General features: G+C 46.5%; 1 protein-coding gene across 1 annotated transcript; it reads right to left on the bottom strand.

Annotated features, from left to right (window-relative positions):
- Nucleotides 1-1,491: 1,491 nt before the first annotated feature.
- On the bottom strand, nucleotides 1,492-19,076 carry LOC102917942 (pancreatic lipase-related protein 2). The gene is made up of 12 exons (XM_076567965.1): nucleotides 19,019-19,076; nucleotides 18,431-18,585; nucleotides 17,032-17,157; nucleotides 16,265-16,399; nucleotides 15,405-15,516; nucleotides 13,863-13,982; nucleotides 12,058-12,177; nucleotides 9,838-9,956; nucleotides 7,946-8,075; nucleotides 4,275-4,386; nucleotides 2,966-3,133; nucleotides 1,492-1,605 (listed from the first exon to the last, which is right to left on the bottom strand). Exons 1-12 carry the CDS (start codon nucleotides 19,059-19,061, stop codon nucleotides 1,542-1,544), a joined length of 1,404 nt encoding a protein of 467 aa, XP_076424080.1. The 5' UTR covers nucleotides 19,062-19,076; the 3' UTR covers nucleotides 1,492-1,541.
- Between the last annotated feature and the right edge of the window lie 315 nt (nucleotides 19,077-19,391).

Here is a 19,391-nt window from a genome sequence, read left to right as displayed (position 1 = left end):
GGAGGACAATGTGGCTGTGACATAGAGCCAGCTCAGCACAACTGAAAAGCTTTCTTCCTACTGTTAAGATCTGTAGGGGCTGGAGAGATGGCTCTGTGGTTAAGAGCATGCACTACCATGGCAGAGGACCTGGGTTTGGTTCCTACCACCCATACTGGGCAGCTCATAACCACCTGTAGCTCTAGAATATACATTCACTTGCACACACACACACACACACACACACACACACACACACACACACACACACTCTACAACCACACAGATGCACATATAACCTAAAGAAATAAGTTTTTTAGGAAAAGAATTTGTTGTTAATAAAGGGTTTGTTAGAAACCCAGAAGGAACTGTATTCAGTGGTTTTCACCTTGGTTGTATGTTTCCCAGGAGCTTAAAAAATACAGGTATCCACCACAGAGGTGGTGACTGGGCTAGGATACAGCCAGAATATGAAAGCCCCATAATGATTCTAATACATGGTCAAGACCAAGAGCAGAAGCTCTGTGTTCTGTGGCTTTATCTGAAACACAGAGTAGGGCTCAGATAATGACCCATTTCATTGTACCAAGCAAGGAGTTTTAAATGATACATAGGGTTCCAAGGAAAAAGAGTTGGAAAATACTAACAAAAGAAATGAGGAAAAAGAATGGGCTGAAAAGCCTGAGATACTGAACTGAAGCTTCGATTCCACTGTGGGCTCTTCACCAAGCGTTGCTCTTGGCTGCCATGACACCATTCTTGGAAGTTACTGAATGAGGCCATTTCTATATTCTAAGAATTGAACAGAGACCACCCCACTATGGCCCATCAAGTTCACCCAGCAGAAAACATCACAAAAGGATATTAATTGTATGATTACTTGTGATGGGAAAGAGTGCATCCTCCTCAGCATTAGGACCCACCATTCACACTATGCATGCCTCTCCTTGGAGTTTACAAAGCTTCTTGATGAATGAGAGCCCTTTTCTGTACCATTAGATATTAATACCCAATTTATGGAGAATTAAATACACAAGCTGGTAGTGGTACGTATAGTGTTCTTCTATTTGTGCTTGGACAAAAGGGTAGGGTGTGAGGTGGACACAAACATATTCATATGTAGAATATTTCTGGGGAATAAACTGAAGTTGTCCCAAGGAAGAAAAACTGAGACACCTGAAGATGTAGGAATGTTCTGTATCACTTGAATTTTGTACCAACAGCATGCATTAACTTGCTGTTTTAAAGCTCTTCCTCTTTCATGCCATGGGTTGATTTTAACACAAAACACAAAAGTTCAGCATTCTACGAGCACAAGATACACAAAATGCCCTGAAAGTGAGAGATGTAACAGAGGAGTGTGTGTGTGTGTGTGTGTGTGTGTGTTGTGTGTGTGTATGTGTGTGTCTGTGTGAAGTCCTGTGGTGACCTTGCCTTTTGACCCAGTCACCATTTTCCAAAATGTGACCCTAGTGCACAGAATGTCATAGTAAACCTCAACCTCAGACCAAGTGCATTGAAAACATTTATTATGGAAAAGAGGCAAGAGTCTGAGCACACCTTTAACAAGGGTAAAGAGACTGTAAGACGTCTTCACGCACAGTGTTGCTGCTACAGAAGTTGTACCTGTGGAGAAAGCATCAGGCTGGCTTGTCAGTGGGTCCATGGCTTTGATGCAGCCATGAGACAGTCTCCCAGGTTTGCTTCCTCTGACTGAAGGACTCTAGGACCCTAGGCAGGGACCCAACCAGTTCCAAAGAGGAATTGACCCACTCTTCTCCTTGAGGGCTGTTCAAACGCCAAAAGTGCAACAGCTACATCAAAGCAAAGTGTGTAACTCAGCCTTTCCTGTTGCTTTGGTCTCACAGAAGCCAGCAGTGGCCCTGTCACTGGCCCAGAGCAGGTCTTCCCTTTGAGGTCTGCATTTTCTTCAGGCTATAATATCTCATTATTTTCTGATTACTGTCAATTGAGGTATCCTTTTTTCTATGTTTTGAAATTATTTGGTTTCCTGGTTATCTTTAACTGCCAACTTGACATACCCTAGAGTCACCCTAGAGGGGAACCTCAACAGAGGAATCCCTTAGGTCAGATTGGTCTGTGGGCATCTGTGGAGCATTGTCTTGACTTTTAATTAAGAGGTCCCAACCCACTGTGGGCAGTACCATCCCTAGGCAGATAGTCCTGAACTGTTGAGGAAAGTTAGCTGAATATAAGCCAGCCTTTGAGCCATGTAGCAAGCAGGATTCTCCATTTGGCTAGGAAGTGAGTTCCTTGACCAGAGAATGCTGTTTGGGATAGCAAGAGAGCCAGCCTGCCAGTCCAGCCTTGAGTCCAGCCTGTGCTCTTCAGTGATGGACTGTGACCTGGAGATGTAAGCTAAAATACTCCTCTCCCCCCATCACCTAGCTGCTTTTGGTTAGAGTCTTTTATCACAGCAACAGAACAGAAACTACAACAGCAGGTTCCATTACAACTCCTACTAAAGAAGATTCCCTTCCCTGAGAGTAAGAGCTTGTTACCGTAAGCCAAGCTCATGTCTATATCCCTCCCATGCCAAGTCTCAAAAAACTCAGTTCACACAAATAACACTGCATACTAACGGAAACTAATTCCACCACGTTTTTCCTAGATAATTTTGTCATTGGAAAGGAAATGATCTCCCATTTGCTTGTTTCTTATATCTTACAACCAATGCTTTGTCCTCATCATGTTGAATATTATTATCTAAGGGAAATTGTACTCAAGTTTTCACAGTAAATCAGATGGATAGGTGGTGAGGTGAGATGAAAAGTTGGGTGATTTAATGAGTGAATTAGATGAACAAATGTCTGGAAGATGTGAAAGTTGAGAGACAGATGAATTGGTGATGAAAGAGGAAGTGAAAAGGAAAGAGGCTGGATGAAGGATGATTGGAAGGATGGGTGGATGCAAAGACAGACAGGTACATAAATACAGCCAGACAGAAGGAATATCAGATACGTACTCTTTCCCATCTTTACCACTTTGCACTGTGATTTGTGAAGCTCCCATCTTGGGCCGGAAGAGATTTATCACTTTGTTGTTCCAGAGGAACTTAACCTTCTGGATTTCTCCAACATCGACGTCCACATCAATGTCTTGCACATGCGTTGCTTCTGGTTTGAGGGATCCTCTGATTACACAGACAGCGATATCATGTCATCTGGATGCATGACTACATAGGATGATATTCACCCATTGTTTCTAAATAAAGTGGGTGGTGGGTTTCTGCAAACACCTGGGAGAACTGCAAACATATCCAGTGGACTTCACAAACAAATATATTTCTGGAGAACACATCTTTTAAAAAAGTCAGCCTTTAGATAATCATTGTTTTTGTTTGTCCCAAAGAGGAGTGAAATATTTGGGGTAGCTGGGAACTCTAAGAGTGCTACAGGACAAGTTGATGCAGTGTCTTTGTTTGAAAGATGCATGCAGTTTGGTAAACACAATTTGTTAATATCACATAAGTAACTCCAGAAGTTGTCAAATAAATTAAACTATTTTGTAGAGCCATTAATGTTAAATGCAAAACCAGACTCTAATTTGTACTTCTAAGTTATATATTCACTCAACACATACCTACCAAGCTCTTCATACATCTAGCATAAGCTATGGGCTGAGACCATGATAGGAATAAGCTGTGGGCCCCAGGCTTCACATGTCTCTCTGTATATATTGGGATGGGGAAGTAAGGTAGGGGGTTGTCACATAGATGGACCTTGCTCAAAAGAAAAATGAAGACCAAGCCAGGCTGATGGTGCAGGCCTGTCATTCTAGCCATTTAGAAGGCTCAGGCAAGAGTATCGCAAGATCAAGGCCAGCCTGGGTAACTTAATGAGACCCTGTCTCAAAACAAACGAACAAATGAACTAAAACAGAAAGACTAGAAAGAGGGCTGGAGCTATAGCTCAGTGGTGAAGTATTTGCCCAGCCTGCAGGAGGCCCTAACTCTGAGTATTACACACACACACACACACACACACACACACACACACACACACACACACACACACACACAGAGTCCTGTGATTAACAAAAGCAATCTGTGTGATCCATTTTAAACAATAAGCTCTCCCTCCCAGGGTCTTCTCTTCTCACATATAAGATGGGGTGATTGAATTAGATGTAGCAATTTCCTCCCAGCTCAGACAGCCTGGGACTTGGGTTCCGCTGAGTAAATAATACCTGAATTAGTAAAGCAGTGGATAGCCACACCTTTATGAGTCACCTCTTATGGAAAGCTTAGCCGTTGCATTTGCTACAGAACTCACTTGAAAATTTCATACTGTTTTGAGTTTCCATTACTTCCATACAGAGCGACCAAGATGTACCCACTCAGTTTCTTTTCTCCAGACAGTGTGACTGACACCTTGTATCTCCAACCTGTGCCAAGAAGTATATCATTTTAACAAACTTATCTTGTTGAAAAAAAAAAAAAACTCAACTGGAAGTGTTACTTTTCTAAGATCAGCTTCCCTTGGGTAAGAGGTGAGGGATGTGACTGTGTTCTTCCATGGAGTTGACACATGACTTTAGATACTGGGCAAGGTGAGGAGACCAAGGGGACAGAAAACATGACAGCTGAGCACAACGCAGTGTCTGCCCTGACAAGTGAAGGACCATCTATTGCTACACAGGCCCCAGATGGATACAGGAGAATCCCCCTCCTCCATCCCAATTTGTATGTTGAAGTCCTGACTGTGGTGGCTAGTTTTGTGTCAACATGATACAGCTAGAGTTATCTTGAAGGCAGGAACTTCAACTGAGAAAATGCCTCCATAAGATTGGGCTGTAGGCAAGCCTGTACAGCATTTTCTTAATTAGTGATGGGGGAGGGGCCAGTCCATTGTAGGTGGTGCCATCTCTAGGTTGGTGGTCCTGGGTTCTATAAGAAAGCAGGCTGAGCAAGCCTTCGTGAGCAAGCAGTAAGCAGCATTCCTCCATGGTCTCATCATCAGGTCCTGCCTCCAGGTTCCTGCCTTGTTTGAGTTTCTGTTCTGGCTTCCTTCAGTGGACTACAATGTGGAGTATAAGGAACAAACCCTTTCCTCCTCAACTTGCTTTTGGTTATGGTGTTTCATCACAGCAATAGAAACCCTAACTAGGACAGAAATCCGTAGCAGGATATGGGTATTGCTGTGACAGACCTGACCATGTGTTTGGGAGGATTGTGGAAGGACTTTGGAACTTTGGGCTAGAAGAGCCATTGAGTGTTGAGAGCTCAGTAGGCTGTTCTGTAGGAGCTTTGAAGACCAATGAGAGCAGGCCAGATGATGGGGGCCAGGCTTGTGAAGTTTCAGAGGGAAATTTGAAAGTCCATTAATGATTCTGAGTTAAGAATCTGTGGTTCTTGTCATCTGGGCTGAAGAATCAGCTGTGACTAACAAGAGACCAGAACCACTGAAGGAAAACCTTTGCTTTCCTGGGATACTCGATGGGCTTAGCTGAAGCTGAGAAATCAATGATGATTAAGAAGAGACCAGCATCATTAATGTGAAATCTCCTGGAAGTGTTTTCTGAGAGTCAGCACACAGAAGCCAAGATTGTACCTTGTGCTAGCATATGAACTTGGTAGTGTAAGAGCCTCCCGGGTGGTGCTGGTTTTGAAGGTATGAAGGGGTCATGGAGAGCAGCTGAGGCTTGGCACTGCAAGAGGCCAGGAGAGGCCATTGGTGAAGGTGCAGCTGGATTAGCAGTGGAAGCCCCAGGATTGAAGGGATCATGGAGAAGGTTGAGGCTTGGCACCGTGAAGAGAGCCTGTGAGAGGCTATTGGTGAAAGTGCAGCCCAGTTGCAGCAGAAGACCAAGCACTTTGGAGATGCCAGGACCATGAGCTGACACAATGAACAGCAGCCACCATGGAGTGAAGTCGGACTGAGTCTAGAAGACAAGCTGTGTGTGCTGCAGAAGAGGAAGCCTGAGAAGTGACCCAGGCCCCTTGGAAGAGCCCAGAAAATCATGAGTCCTAGATAATTGGACATTGAGATTTTACATTGTTGGAGTTTGGCTTTGCTTTGTTCAGATTGTGATTGTGCCCTGGTTCTTCCCTCTTGAGAAGTAAGAAAGTATTTATTTTTGATTTAACAGGGGCCCACAGTCAAGAGACCTTAATTTTAAAAGACTTTAGATTTTAAAGAGATTATTTTAAAGAGACTGAATTTTTAAGTGTTTTAATTTTTAAAGATGGTGGGGCTTTTAAAATTTGGAATATTTATATTGTAATGTTGATATTAATGTGTGATCTCGGCAAAGAACAAAAGGAAGGGCTGTGGCTTAACAGCGGTGTGTTTACGTGTCAAGCTGACAAGGGTCAGTAGAGCCGACTGGTCTTATGTCAGCTTGACACAGCTGCAGTTACCTGAAAGGGGAAAACTCAATTGAGAAAATGCCCCATAACATCTGGCTGTAAGGCATTTTCTTAATTAGTGATTGATGAGGAGGACCCAGCCCTTTGTGGGTGGTGTCATCTTGGAATGGTGGCCCTGGGTTCTATAAGAAAGCAGGGCGAGCAAGCCAGGAGACCCAAGCCAGTAAGCAGCACCCCTCCACGGCTTCTGCATCAGCTCCTATCTCCAGGCCGCTGCCCGGCTTGAGTTTCCTTCAGTGGTGGACTGTTACCTGGGAGTGTAAGCCAAATAAACCCTTTCCTCCCCAGCTCGCTCTTGGTCATGGTGTTTCATCACAGCAATAGTATCCCTAACGGGGACTGCTGATGTGACAGTGTTAGGGGAGGGGGAGCCTTTGGAAGATAAGTCTTGAGGGCACGAGATTATTAAAGGGACTCCAGGGGCGCTGCAGCCCTTTCTGCACTAGTCACGAGGCAGGGTACGATAGGAAGATGCTTGTGTGCAGAACCCGACCATGCGGCTGTGCTGAGCTCACATCCAGCCTCCAGGACCTTGGGGAATAGATGTGCTTATAAAGCTCCTGGTCTAGAGTGCCGCTGTAGCTGACTGAACCAGCTAAGGCTTGGTTGCAGGTGATGCTGTTATTCGTGGCATTTGATCACTTTTTTCTTTTCCAATTGGTCAACAGTTAGATTTTCCCCTCAATCTTTTATTTGAAAGCAATCCTAGTAAGAATATCTGAGCACATCTGTGTTTCTGTGGAATGTCCTGAGAATAGTGTCTAAGCCAAGAGGATATGCATGTTAAGACATTATAGATACTAATGAGTTACTCTTTTTTTTTATGATAAAGACAGGATGGCATGAGATAATCTAAGTGTATACCATATAATCATTTAAGCATAAAGCTGCCACAGAAAAGGCTTTTCAGTTAGCTTGATTCTATTTGTAACAAATTACCCTTAATGCTTCTACTACCTTGTGTTTTCTAATGAGAACTTGAGCAAAATGAAGCCCATGACAATGGAGTGTTGTGTGTATGTGCATGTGTGCTTGTATACATTGTGTGAGTGTGTGTGTGAGTGTGTGATGTCAGAGGGTAGTCATCTCCATGATGATTTTCTGATTTACAGTCACATTGCCTCAGCTGTCCTCTTCTTGCATCAACACATCTATCTTCTCTGTCATGAGTAGATGGACATGCGACTTGGCCACTCACTGTTCTTAACTCTAGTTTTCATAGGAATTATGGGTTAATGGAGTGAATATGAACCCATGCTGTTCTGCCACCCTTACATTACAGCTCGAGCTGGTGACACTTGAGGTTTTTTTTGTTTTTTAATTAATACCAAGGGGCTTCACTAACAGAGCTCAGGTGCTTTTAAAATTATTTTTAGAAAATTTTTTGGTTTTTTGGTTTTTTTGAGACAGGGTTTCTCTGTGTAGCTTTGCGCCTTTCCTGGAACTCACTTGGTAGCCCAGGCTGGCCTCGAACTCACAAAGATCCGCCTGCCTCTGCCTCCCGAGTGCTGGGATTAAAGGCGTGCGCCACCACCGCCCTATTTTTAGAAAATTTTAAGTGAAATGGGAACTTACGGGTAAAGTTACCACTATCTCCTGTGTTCAGAAAAAAGGTTTGTTCCACGGCAGTGGTTCTCCCCTCAAATTGATCAGCATAGTGCCCCATTCTGGGGCATCCTTGGTCTGGACAAGGGAAGCAGCCATTCTAGTGGGAAGAGATCATTTGTTAGCAGGAGACCCTGGCCCCAGATGACACCCTCCCTCCCTCCCTCCCTCCCTCCCTCCCTCCCTCCCTCCCTCCCTCCCTCCCTCCCTCCCTCCCTCCTTCCCTCCCTTCCTCCCTCCTTCCTTCCTATCATCTGCTGTATCTACTGGTTTATTGATTTATCTTTTATCTATTATCTATGTTCATTCTTATTTCCATCCATCCTTCTATTTATCCCATCTTTCAGTCATCTTCTTGGTCATTCACACATCCTACTAGCTTGAACATGCATGCATTTATTTATCTATACATCCCTGGACCCGTGACTCCATGCATTCATTCTTAGAATTGTACATAGGATCATTCTTGACCAAAGTTTACTTTGGAAACTTATAGTTGGGAGACAAGTCATATAGGAAAAAATAAAATAAATAGGAAGGGGGTCCGTGAGATAATGCCTCTAGGGAGAAGTTAACTGGGAAGACAAGTTATTTCAAAAGAAGAGAAAATGAGGAACTGGGAGGAAGAGGGTAAGGATGTGAGGAACAGAGAAAGGAAGTTAGGAAGGAGGGACAGTGGCAGGCCACCACAGTTCCGGCAAACTTCAGGTAAGTGGAGTTTTGACCCTGGCCTATGCATTTAAAATGTTAGTGTATCAGAGATGAATTTCTTTTTTTTAAATTAATTAATTTTTTATTTATTTTACAATACTATTCAGTACTACATAATAGCCACAGATTCCCTTGTTCTCTCCCTTCCTGCCCCCCTCCCCTTCCCCCCAGCACACCCCCCATTCCCACCTCCTCCAGATCAAGGTCTCCCCCGAGGACTGGGATCGACCTGATAGACTCAGTCCAGGCAGGTCTAGTCCCCTCCTCCCAGATTGAGACAAGCGTCCTTGTATAAGTCCCAGGTTTCAAACAGCTAACTCATGCAATGAGCCCAGGACCTGGTACCACTGCCTAGATGCCTCCCAAACAGATCAAGCCAATCGACTGTCTCACCTATTCAGAGGGCCTGATCCAGTTGGGGGCCCCTCAGCCTTTGGTTCATAGTTCATGTGTTTCCATTCGTTTGGTTATTTGTCCCTGTGCTTTATCCAACCTTGGTTTCAACAATTCTCGCTCATATAAACCCTCCTCTTTCTCACTAATTAGACTCCCAGTGCTCCACCCGGGGCCTAGCCATGGATGTCTGCATCCAGATTCCTCAGTCCTTGGTTTATGGCACAACTATTAGGGTGTTTGGCCATCCCATCACCAGAGTAGGTCAGTCCCAGCTGTCTCTCGACCATTGCCAGTAGTCTTTTGTGGGGGTACAGAGATGAATTTCTTAAGTGCCCTTTACAGGAGGGTGGTCTTGTTCTTGGAGGAGAATACTGAAGGACCCATGATTCACTGTCACATACTTAAGGGACAAAGCACACATACATGCTTGTGTGTGAAACCTTAGTAATTGGTATGTGTAAGTGATAGGTGTAACAGGCACTTTTGTGCTCCTCTTTCAACCTGCTTATAGACTAGGAGTTGTCCTAAAAGAAAAGCTGGGGACCCTGGGGAGGTCCAGTGTGGCCAGCAATGTGGTCTCCCCTCCAGTCCAGTTCACTGCTGGAGGAAGGCAGCTTTGGAAACCTCTTCATTCCCACATCCCTGTTCATGCCTGCAGAGTAGATGGCATCTTTTTATTATGCTATATGTCACAGAGACAGACACAACCAGCGGGGCCACCAGGCTCTTCTCTCTGGGGCCCTGCAGTGACCTACCTGCTGGAACTCTTCATAGGAGGTGCAGGGGTACCCCAGGAAGCCATCGGGGTTGAGAATGCTGCTGGCATAGTACTTGTAGCTCCGGAGGTGGTTGCAGGCTGCAAAGTTTTGAGTTCCTGAGAAAGCCAAGGAGACAGGAATGAGAGAAGAGCCTTCACCTTCAGAAGGCCAGCCATTCTGAGTGAGCAAGGAGCAGCCTCTACCCTCTGGATGCTAGGCCAGGCACCTGCTGGGGAGACAAGTCCTAGAAGTATGTGTGTTGAATGTGTGTAACATATGAAAGAACTGAAGGATGGGGGAACCGAGGGTCAGAGAGAAAAAGAGACAGATAGACACACAGAAAGAGGAACAGACAAAAACAGACAAGTCTGCATATACATGGAAAGAGAAAACAGAACCAACGATTTTAAAAAGCTTTTAAAGGCTTAGTTTTTAAAAACAGAACACACAGATAGGTATGCAAGTAGAGAGAAGATAGAGATAGCCAACAGGTGGTCTTCACTGTCTGTGAATTCTACGCCCTTGGGTTCAGCCAGCTATGACTGGACCATGCTGTTAGGTCTATGATGATTGTATTTGCACAAAGCATGTGCTGACTTTTTGTCAGCACAGTACTGCACAGCAGCCACGTGTGTACACAGCCCTTCCTGAGAGGCCGTTCTCAGGCCTCACTGTTAAGGCTGCGCTAAGGCTGAGTTACACCTCCTCTAAGCTGGGCCAAGTTCAGGTGATTCCAGTGTACCGCCTTCTACTTTGACCCAAAGATGACTTGTTGGGAAAAATCACTTTTCATTTCTCCAGTTACTTGACATAAAACTTCCCATGGAGGAATCTAATAGGACCATTCATGGGAGTCACTCATCAAAAGAGGACCTGTTCCCTCTGTGGGTGGGGTAGCTGCTCTCTCAGCTGAGAGCTCGCCCTTCCTGCTGTGCCCCCAGCCCACCATCCAGTTCAGAGTGCTCACACTAGTGCCCCTCCGTAGACAACAGAGCCTGCTTTAAACTTAATTGTTTCTTTCATCCAAAATTGCCGCTCAGGGATCCCATAATAGAGGAGAAAGTGTGTTCAATGGTTCCCTGTGCCCAGCGCCGGCGTGACTTATGTGGCATACAATAGAAACACACTCCAGTGCTCATGGGCTGGTTCGCTCTAAATTGCCTCTTTAATTAAACCCGGACTCTCTGCTATTGTGTGTGCCCTGTCTGTCACTTCTGGGAGGGGGCAGCTGTTATCACGACTGGGGCTTCTTTAGGGGGAGAACAGCCAGTCCCCCAATGAGTTACCAGGTAAAGGGCCAAGAGGTCAAAAGCTCTGTTTATTTCTCACTAGGTGCTGGATGTCTCTTTATCCATACTGCTTGCAGACATTAAGCACGTGGGACATTAAAAGGCCACACCAAACCACTCAACAGCCTGTGCTTGGTGCTTGCTTCAGGTCAGGGCCAGGTACTGGGGTGATGGGGTGGGGGTGTGTAAAGACACAGCCACATGGAGCTTCAGCTTCAGAAAAATAATGACAAATAAAATGATTACTGACCCCAACCCCCTCTTTGGTGAAGCCTGGTCTCAGGAGAGGGACAAAGACAACAAGTGGCTGGAGCCATCGATATGACTGCCACTTGTTCTCTTTGTCCCTCTCCTGGTGGCTCTGGGGTGTCACCTAATATGAAGTGTGCAAGTCCTGCTCTCCAGAAGAACAAAGTCACACATAGGCTTCAGGAACTCACACCGTTACTCACAGTTCACGCCTCCCTGCCCATGAATACCCCAAACCCTCAGAGTGCATCTCCTTCTAACCAGCTACCTCAGTTCCCTGCCTGACACAGCCAATGGCAAGAGAGGCGGAGCCTGCACACCTGTGGAGGTTCTGCAGCGCTTTAGGGGAGCAGGAGCTAAGAAGGTGATGAGGGCGAGGCCAGAGCTGGGTGTTTGCCACTGTGTCCAAATCTTATCCTGGCATTCTGACAACTGAGATATGAGCTCAGAGCCTTCCAGTAAGAAGCCAGGCTTATATATAGTGCAGCCTTGAACAAAATGTGTAGCTTTCCAGGCACCCTGTGCCTGCATGTGAAATATCTCATGGTGTTGTGAATGCCTGGCTCAGACCAAGCCCGTGATAAATGGCAGCAAGTTTATCACTGTGGTGGCTGGACTCAAACATTCTGCCTTCACGCCCAGGTGGGTGGTTACTGCCTCACTTCCTTCACACACATACCTTCCCATATTCCGTTTATGTCAACAATAGTGGAAAGGATGTTTTTCTGACATCCGGGCATTTCCTTCCCTCCGTTTGGAAAGAAATCCAGGTGGCCTGACTTTTGGCTCGTCCCAAAACCTGAAATATTTGAAGCACAAGTGAGCAGGGGTGTATATGGTCCCAGAGTTACATCTGGCCTCAGTGAGGTGTTCAGTCCATTCAAACAGGAGCACAAACCTCAGCAATTTCCCCCTTCACCACATCAACTCTCTCTGCAGAGAGTTCTCAGATGGGCAATTGGCAGGGCAAGGAGGAAGTACCAACACAGGAGGGGAGGTGGGGAGAGGGTGAGTTATGGGTGTGTATCTACTCATATATGTGCCTATCTGTCTAACCTGGAGAGGTCCTGGGCAATACTGAAAAGTCCAAGATCATAAGGAACCAGTTGGCATGTATCTGGTAGCATGTGTATTATATTATTTATTTAAATATTTGGTTTCTGCATTATATATTTTTTAATTATGTGTATGTTGGGTGTCTGTGTATGGATACGTGCACCTGAGTGTAGGTGCCCTCAGAAGCCAGAGGCAGCTACTTCCTGGAGGTAGAGTTCCAGACCCAGGTCTCCTCTAAGTGCAGTGTGTGCTCTTAACCACTAAGCAAGCCCTTCCCTCACTGCAGTTCTTACATTTGCGATGTGGTGAGCATATGACAGAAACTCTCTACAACTGAACTACGTCTCAAATCCTCTAGTTTGTATTCCTATAGTGAGGCCACAGAGGTTATCCGAGCAGGAAAATGGGGAGGACCTTTAGATTTTTGAGGTCCACAGACCCTGGTTCCACTGACCAACTTCACGATCTTACTGAGTTATTCAGTCTCAATCTCCTCAGCTGTGAGGTGTTGACAATTTCCCCTTTAGGGTGCTGCATGATAAGCTTTTATGCACAAAATGTTCAGTGCAGCACACGTTAAATATTCAGTAAATGCCCTCTCTGTCATCATCGTTGCCATTGTTGTTAAAGCACACCCTGTGTGGGCATGTTTCTTGAGTGGTTATGTGATACAAAGTACTGAAGAAAAAGAATGCTGATTTTAGAAGAATTAAACAAAAGGATGTAGTTTCAACAGGACAAACTGTTGTGAGGTTTTGTTTGCTTGAACAGATAAAATTTGCCTGAAGATCAGAGCGTGGAGCTAAGCCACTAGTCGGCCATAGAGGCCAGGCAGTGGTGGCACATGCCTCAATCCCAGCACTAGGGAGATGGAGACAGGAAGTGATGTGGCTGGGCGGAGAGAGGACTATAAGGTGGGAGGAGACAGGGGCTCAGCCTCCTTTTCCTCTGAGGAGTTGGCGAGGTAAGAGGTGGCTGTGGTTTGCTCCCTTGTCTCTCTGATCTTTCAGCATTTACCCCGGTATCTGGCTCTGGGTTTTTATTGTTAAGACCAATTAGGATTTGTGTTACAAAACTGTAACCAAAGCTTTGGCAATTTTTTTTTTTAAAATAAAAAATTAAGTCTAAAAACTGGAGTCAGGTCAAGTGAAAACATCTATTACTTTGGAGGTAGGGAGAGATGCAGCCATGGATGAGTCCTAGGCTATAGAAGAGTTTTCAGTTCGGCCTGGGGTCACAGACCCCTGCCAGCAGCACTGTACTGGGTAATTGTTGTGGCTGGTATCCATTGTTACTGATCGGGACCTAAGGTGCTCTGTACTTAACCATGTTGAATATTTCCTCTGCAGCTGTGTGTCGGGGGGAGGGAGTCACCTGGACATGATGCCATCAGTCACTGGTCATGAGGAGTTGGGGTGAAGAACTCACCTAGGTAGGGAACTATTGGGGCACTATCTGTGTGAATCACATCTACAAACATGGCATCTGATGGATCCAGCCGAACTTCCTCTGGCAGGCCTTCGAAACAGGGCTCTGCAGGGTCCAGCCCTGAAGGGTAGAATGGAGGTAGAAGCATCTTAGCCCACGGAAGACAAGGTTCAAGTGTCCAACCACAGACTGAGGCGGGGAGTGCTGGGTAAGGAAACCCTGCACACCCCAGTGATTACAGCGCTGCGATGCTGCAGCTCCTGGTCTACTTGAGAAAGAGAAGCCAGAGCAGGGGGTGGGGAACAGAAATGCTGCCTAGAGAATGCTCAGAAATTCCTAGCGTCAGTTCCAGGGAGGGTCTGGGTGAGGCACCCACTCCTCTCAATTCCCCTATTTTCTTCACAGAGATCACAAGCTCTATGACCTCACACAGTTGTTCCCCAGTCCCTGAGATCTATACATGACCGACATCTTTCCCCATGCCATTCCCCAGCCTTCTGACCCGTTGACACATTCTCCCTTTAGTTACCTCTTTCTTCACTAAGCCCCAGCTCAAATACAGCCTCCTCATGGAAACTTTTATTTCTCCTCCTGTCCTAGCCATGACATTATTTTGTGCTCTTAGCTTTCTGCATTCTGGACCGGTCTGTGGGTTCCCTGAAACAGAGGCTGTACCCACCATTTTCAGAGAGATGCCAGGATGGGAAGGGGGACTGTCTGTTGTTCCGGCATCTGCCCCCATCCAGGGAATGAGAACAGGCCATCCCTCTTACAGGTCTATTATGAAAATCCCATGAGATGTAACAGACAGGCCCCTGCAAACTGAAGATGTCTACAGGATTATAAAACACTATTCCTATCCTTCAGTCCAGGGCCCAGGGCAGGGACAGAATAGCTGTCTCAGTCTGTCCTGTGTGCATGAGCTCCATCTAATATTTCCTTCATTCACCAAGCATTTCCTAAGTGGTAAGTCTCTTTCTGGCTGTGCCAGACTGAGCAAAAACATTCAAGGAGTAAGTGGAACTGATAAATTAAAAAAAAAAAAATCTTATCACTTAAAACAAACAAACAAACAAACAAAGATAACCTTGCTACATTCCAGCAGTCATGTCCCTGAAGTTAGGTTTCATGAGCCTGAACTTGGTTATATTTTTTTCTTGTTTTACAAACATATTTTTATCTATGACTATGAATTTTCTAATAGGTATGAAGAAACAAGGACAATTCTTTTTTTTTTTTTTCTTTTCTTTTTTGTTTTTCGAGACAGGGTTTCTCTGTGTAGCTTTGCGCCTTTCCTGGGACTCACTTGGTAGTCCAGGCTGGCCTCGAACTCACAGAGATCCGCCTCTGTCTCCCGAGTGCTGGGATTAAAGGCGTGCGCCACCATCGCCCGGCCAAGGACAATTCTTTTTGAGTCAGGCTATCAGCTAAACTCAGGAAAGCAGGAGGGGCGCGTCCTCTGCGCGGGACATGCGATGGCGGAGGCTTCCTCTACTCACTTCCCCGGCCCTTGGACCCCAGACTGGCGCTCAGGACTCCTACCTGTGATCCTGCCTATGTTCCCCTCCAGCCTCCTGCCTGCTTCCCCGGCCACGTGTGCTCCCAGACTGTGGCCGATGAGGTGCACGTCCTCTGGGCTGTATCCCAGCTCTGTCTGTGGAAAGACGAAGCGTTAGCTCCCCGAGAACCACTTGAGAACGAGAAGGTCGGGGAGCAGAGGCTGGTCTTTGCCAGAGGGACTGGACTCTTCGGAGCTGGAGACTTCAGGGGAATGAGCCCTCCACCCGGGACTGCTCAGCCAAGTGATTCTGCAGGTTGCTGTGCCTTTGGAGAAGGTTCCCTGCTCTTGTGCGCAGCAACAGTGCTGGCCAGTGGCCGCCAGGCTAACTGCAGGCCACCTCTCTGGCTGCTGTCGCCACCTGGTGTCGCCATGGAGGCCTCTGCCCTGGTTGTAGAGGACTGGATACAGTGAGACCTTGGACCTTCTAGAACTTAGAACAGGGAAGAAAGGGATCCAAGAGTAATCCCCACCCCACCCCTATCCCATAGAAAGGATGAAACCCAAAAGCCTTCTTTCACAGAGAGAACTGCTGGCCGTACCAGTCTGCTTTCAGTTCCCAGAATAACTTGCAAGGAAGGCCTTATGTCAGAAGGGGAAACCGAGGCTCCCAGGTCCACAGCTAGGACATTGTACACAGTCAGCAGGGAGAAAGGTTGTTGCTTCACCTCAGGAGGGTGTTGAGAACTTGGTTTGTTTGACCTACAGCTCCACCCCTGCCCTTGGTCCCTAGCAACCTCGGTGTACAAGGTGGCACTTCTCCGCCCTTCTCTCTAGCCCCGCCCATATCTAGCCCCGCCCCTCTCCAACCTTGCCCAAGACTGGGCCAAAGGGGGCCCTTTACCGACAGCACTTGTACTAAGAAAGCAATCTCAGCGCCCACGACCCGAGTGTTGTAGGCAGCTTGGGTATATTCGGTCCTGGCCCCGCGCTTCCAGTCGACGCAAATACAGTTCACTTTCTCCACTTGAAACATTTTCTAGGGGAAAGAAATAGAACAAACTTCATAAACAGGCCAGGTTGCACACCTCAGAGACAGGGATTCTCTTCCATAAAGCACTTGGTCCTTGGCAGCGCCTCAGTTTCCCTCCTGCCTGCCACAGTGGACCTTTGGGGAGGCACTGTGAACGGAAACTGAGGCCTGAGCAGATGAGTTCCTAGTCTCAGGGCTCAAAGCCAGGTCCAAATAAATTACCAAGTCAGAGAAAAACAAATTCCTAGGCTATAAAGCTCACAATGCATGTCATCTGGTGCAATAGCACATTTCAAAGGCTCCAAACCTGCATGTGGCCAGCGGCTCCCAGCACAGATCAGAACATGTCCATCACCACAGAACATTCTGTGAGCTGCTGGAGCTTAAGAGGGCAATACTTTTGTTCGTTTTAATGCCACACAGGAGCCAGAGACAAACTATCAGGTGGTGTGTGGAGTCCCCACGTCTGAGACTTGCTGGCTAGCAACCGTGGGAGAATGTGGCAATGGAGGCCTGAGAAACAGGCATTCTTTAATGGTTTTTTTTTTTTAGGAAGAATCCTTCTCTTCCAGGAATATTTTCTTTCCTGGTGTCAAGGGCATGCAGCGTGGGATCGGGTGAGGAGGATGGATCTCCACCTTGCACATGTCAAGCAGCCAGGCATCCTCTCCGTTGTCTATGAAGCCATGGATGATGAACCGTGTCTTGCGGTCCAGTTGGAAGTTGGAAGCCTCGATGGTGGCTGGGTCAGTGGCAGAGATCACCTGGTTTAATTAGACAAGATGAGTTTGAATGTTGGCCTGGCCCATCTGCAGGCCTGTGACAGACCAATGAGACTAAGATCCCAGGTCCTGTAGCTGTGTCCTGTGAATCCAGAAAGCACATGCTCACTGACTTCCTGTTTTCCTGAACCTTGAACCTAAATCTAGTATTTCTGTTAAGCATGGCTCAGGCAAGAAACTATGGTGGAATTAGCAACAGCTGTGACTCAGTTCCTCAATTAAAGTCACAGATATTTTCATGCCATGTTGTAAATACCTCCAAGTGTCATTTATACTCATTGCTGCTTAGTTACAGTAGTTTTTAGATCAATCTTTATTGAGATGATAAAATAGCATATTTAATACTATGCTTCATATTTTTTATTTTTTCACATTCTGATGACTGTTTTCAATCTAATTGATTTCATTTGCAGTCCATTAAATTTTATTTTATCCACTTGCAGATATTATCCTGAGAAGAGCCTTTAGGCTTCCTCTGGTAGCTAAATAGATTCCTTACACAGGGAAGGTAGAAAACCCCTGGCTAGACGCCACAAGCCTGAGCTCCAGCTCTGGGGAGCCTGATACTTTAGAATAGACTTCCACATGCCCACAGACTTGCTCAGGACCCTCCTGCCAGCAAATGCTAGAAGGATAGGACAACAAAGGCAATAATGGCCACTGTGTCTACACAGCTTCCAGGCTGGAGGAACTAAGTCCCAGAGCGGGTGGCCCCAGGCACCTAGAGGCAGACCCACTTGCCAAGGACCACAGCTTGAGCTACTCAAACTCATAGCAAAGTCATCTTTGAAAAACTCTCTGGTCACCTGGTGACTTCAAGGGACAGGCCTGTCCTGAAAGTCCCCAGGGACACCATATTCTCAAATCCCGTGGTTAGTTGTACGTCCTCCCTGATCATGTTGTGTGTTCTTGCTTTGCATATGTTACTGCTCTGTTACCCCCATGAAAAGGTGATGGAGGACGTAGCTGGGTTATACCTTCTCCACAAATATCACTGTTACTCTTCTTCTTGGGACAGGGTTCTAGGGTGGATCTGGAGATCTGTATGTTAATGTGTAAGAATGTGTACATTTCTGCATTTTATTTCTGTATTTTCTCAGATACTCAGGGGCTATGACCCTTAGAGCCAAGAACTCCCACGTTAGGAGGATGGTTCCCAAGTGTCAGTTATGCCCTAGCCAGCTACTTAGTGCCACCGGTATGTGGTCCAAACTGATTCTGTCATCCCAACCCAGACATCCATGCCCACACTTACTTGGTAGTTGTTTGTATTTTCATTTGTGTACAGAAGAAAGCGGGTATTGATGTCCTCTGGGGACCAAGGGAACATCTTCAAAGGCCGCTGAATCATCCCTGCCCATGGCTTCTCATTGGAAAAGCAGCCAAGATGTCCATAGCAAACCTCTTTCCCTGGTGCAGGAAGAGCCACAGACAGGACAGGCATTAGGTTCTGGGAAGGGGTAATGTCATTTGTCACAGGAAGATTTTTCAGGGTGGACCTTGGCCAGACCAGTCGTCTTAATAGTTATCCGAACTTCTGTGCCTATAAGAGATATCTGGGGTGTGGATACATCTGGCATATACACATCCAGGCATCTCCCCCAGAGACTAGGAGGGTCCTAGGTTGACTCTGCAATAGCATATTTAATAAGCATCCTTATCAGGCAAATTCAAGACACATTCACCTGCAATGAAACAGCACAGGAAGCCGCTCGTCAGAGCAAGTCACATCGTTCTTAACATTAAGTACTTTGACATGCCTATGAACCCTAGACATGGCATTTGTTCATCTCAGTCTCCAGTTGTCACCTTTTTACTGGAGGGATGGTGATAGCATCCTTACCTCTGACGGTGGCCAGCAGGACAATGGTCCAGCAGAGCAACATCTGCACAGACGGAAACAGGAATCTGTTGACACCCATAGACATAGGGATGAGCCCGCAGGGGCAGCGCTCAAAAAGGCAGCAGTTCTCAAGTGTGCTTGGGAAGGTGAATGACTAGGAGCCTGGACCGCAGAGATGAGGATATCCCTGGAGGGCGGGACCAGAGGGAGGCCTCCCAGGGTACAGTGAGCCAGCAGCACCACCCCGGGATCTTGGGCTCAGAGTCTGCTCCTGAAGCCACCTCCCACTTTGGTGCCCTCCCCACTTCTCTTGTTCAGGTGGCACTGTGACTTACTGTGCTGCAGTGGGATGTACAGGTGTGATCAGGGGCTT

This window comes from Peromyscus maniculatus, chromosome 1 (assembly GCF_049852395.1).
Source record: "Peromyscus maniculatus bairdii isolate BWxNUB_F1_BW_parent chromosome 1, HU_Pman_BW_mat_3.1, whole genome shotgun sequence".
Lineage (NCBI taxonomy): Eukaryota > Metazoa > Chordata > Mammalia > Rodentia > Cricetidae > Peromyscus > Peromyscus maniculatus.
Note: the sequence above shows the minus strand (reverse complement) of the source record. Positions and strands in the feature narration are given on the sequence as shown.

Coding starts and splice junctions, on each gene's coding strand:
- LOC102917942 (XM_076567965.1), bottom strand. CDS start 19,061: ATGTTGCTCTGCTGGACCATTGTCCTGCTGGCCACCGTCAGAG. Junction 17,158..18,430: donor AAAATACAAACAACTACCAA/GTAAGTGTGGGC, acceptor TAATTAAACCAG/GTGATCTCTGCCACTGACCC. Junction 13,983..15,404: donor GAACATAGGCAGGATCACAG/GTAGGAGTCCTG, acceptor TCTACCCTTCAG/GGCTGGACCCTGCAGAGCCC.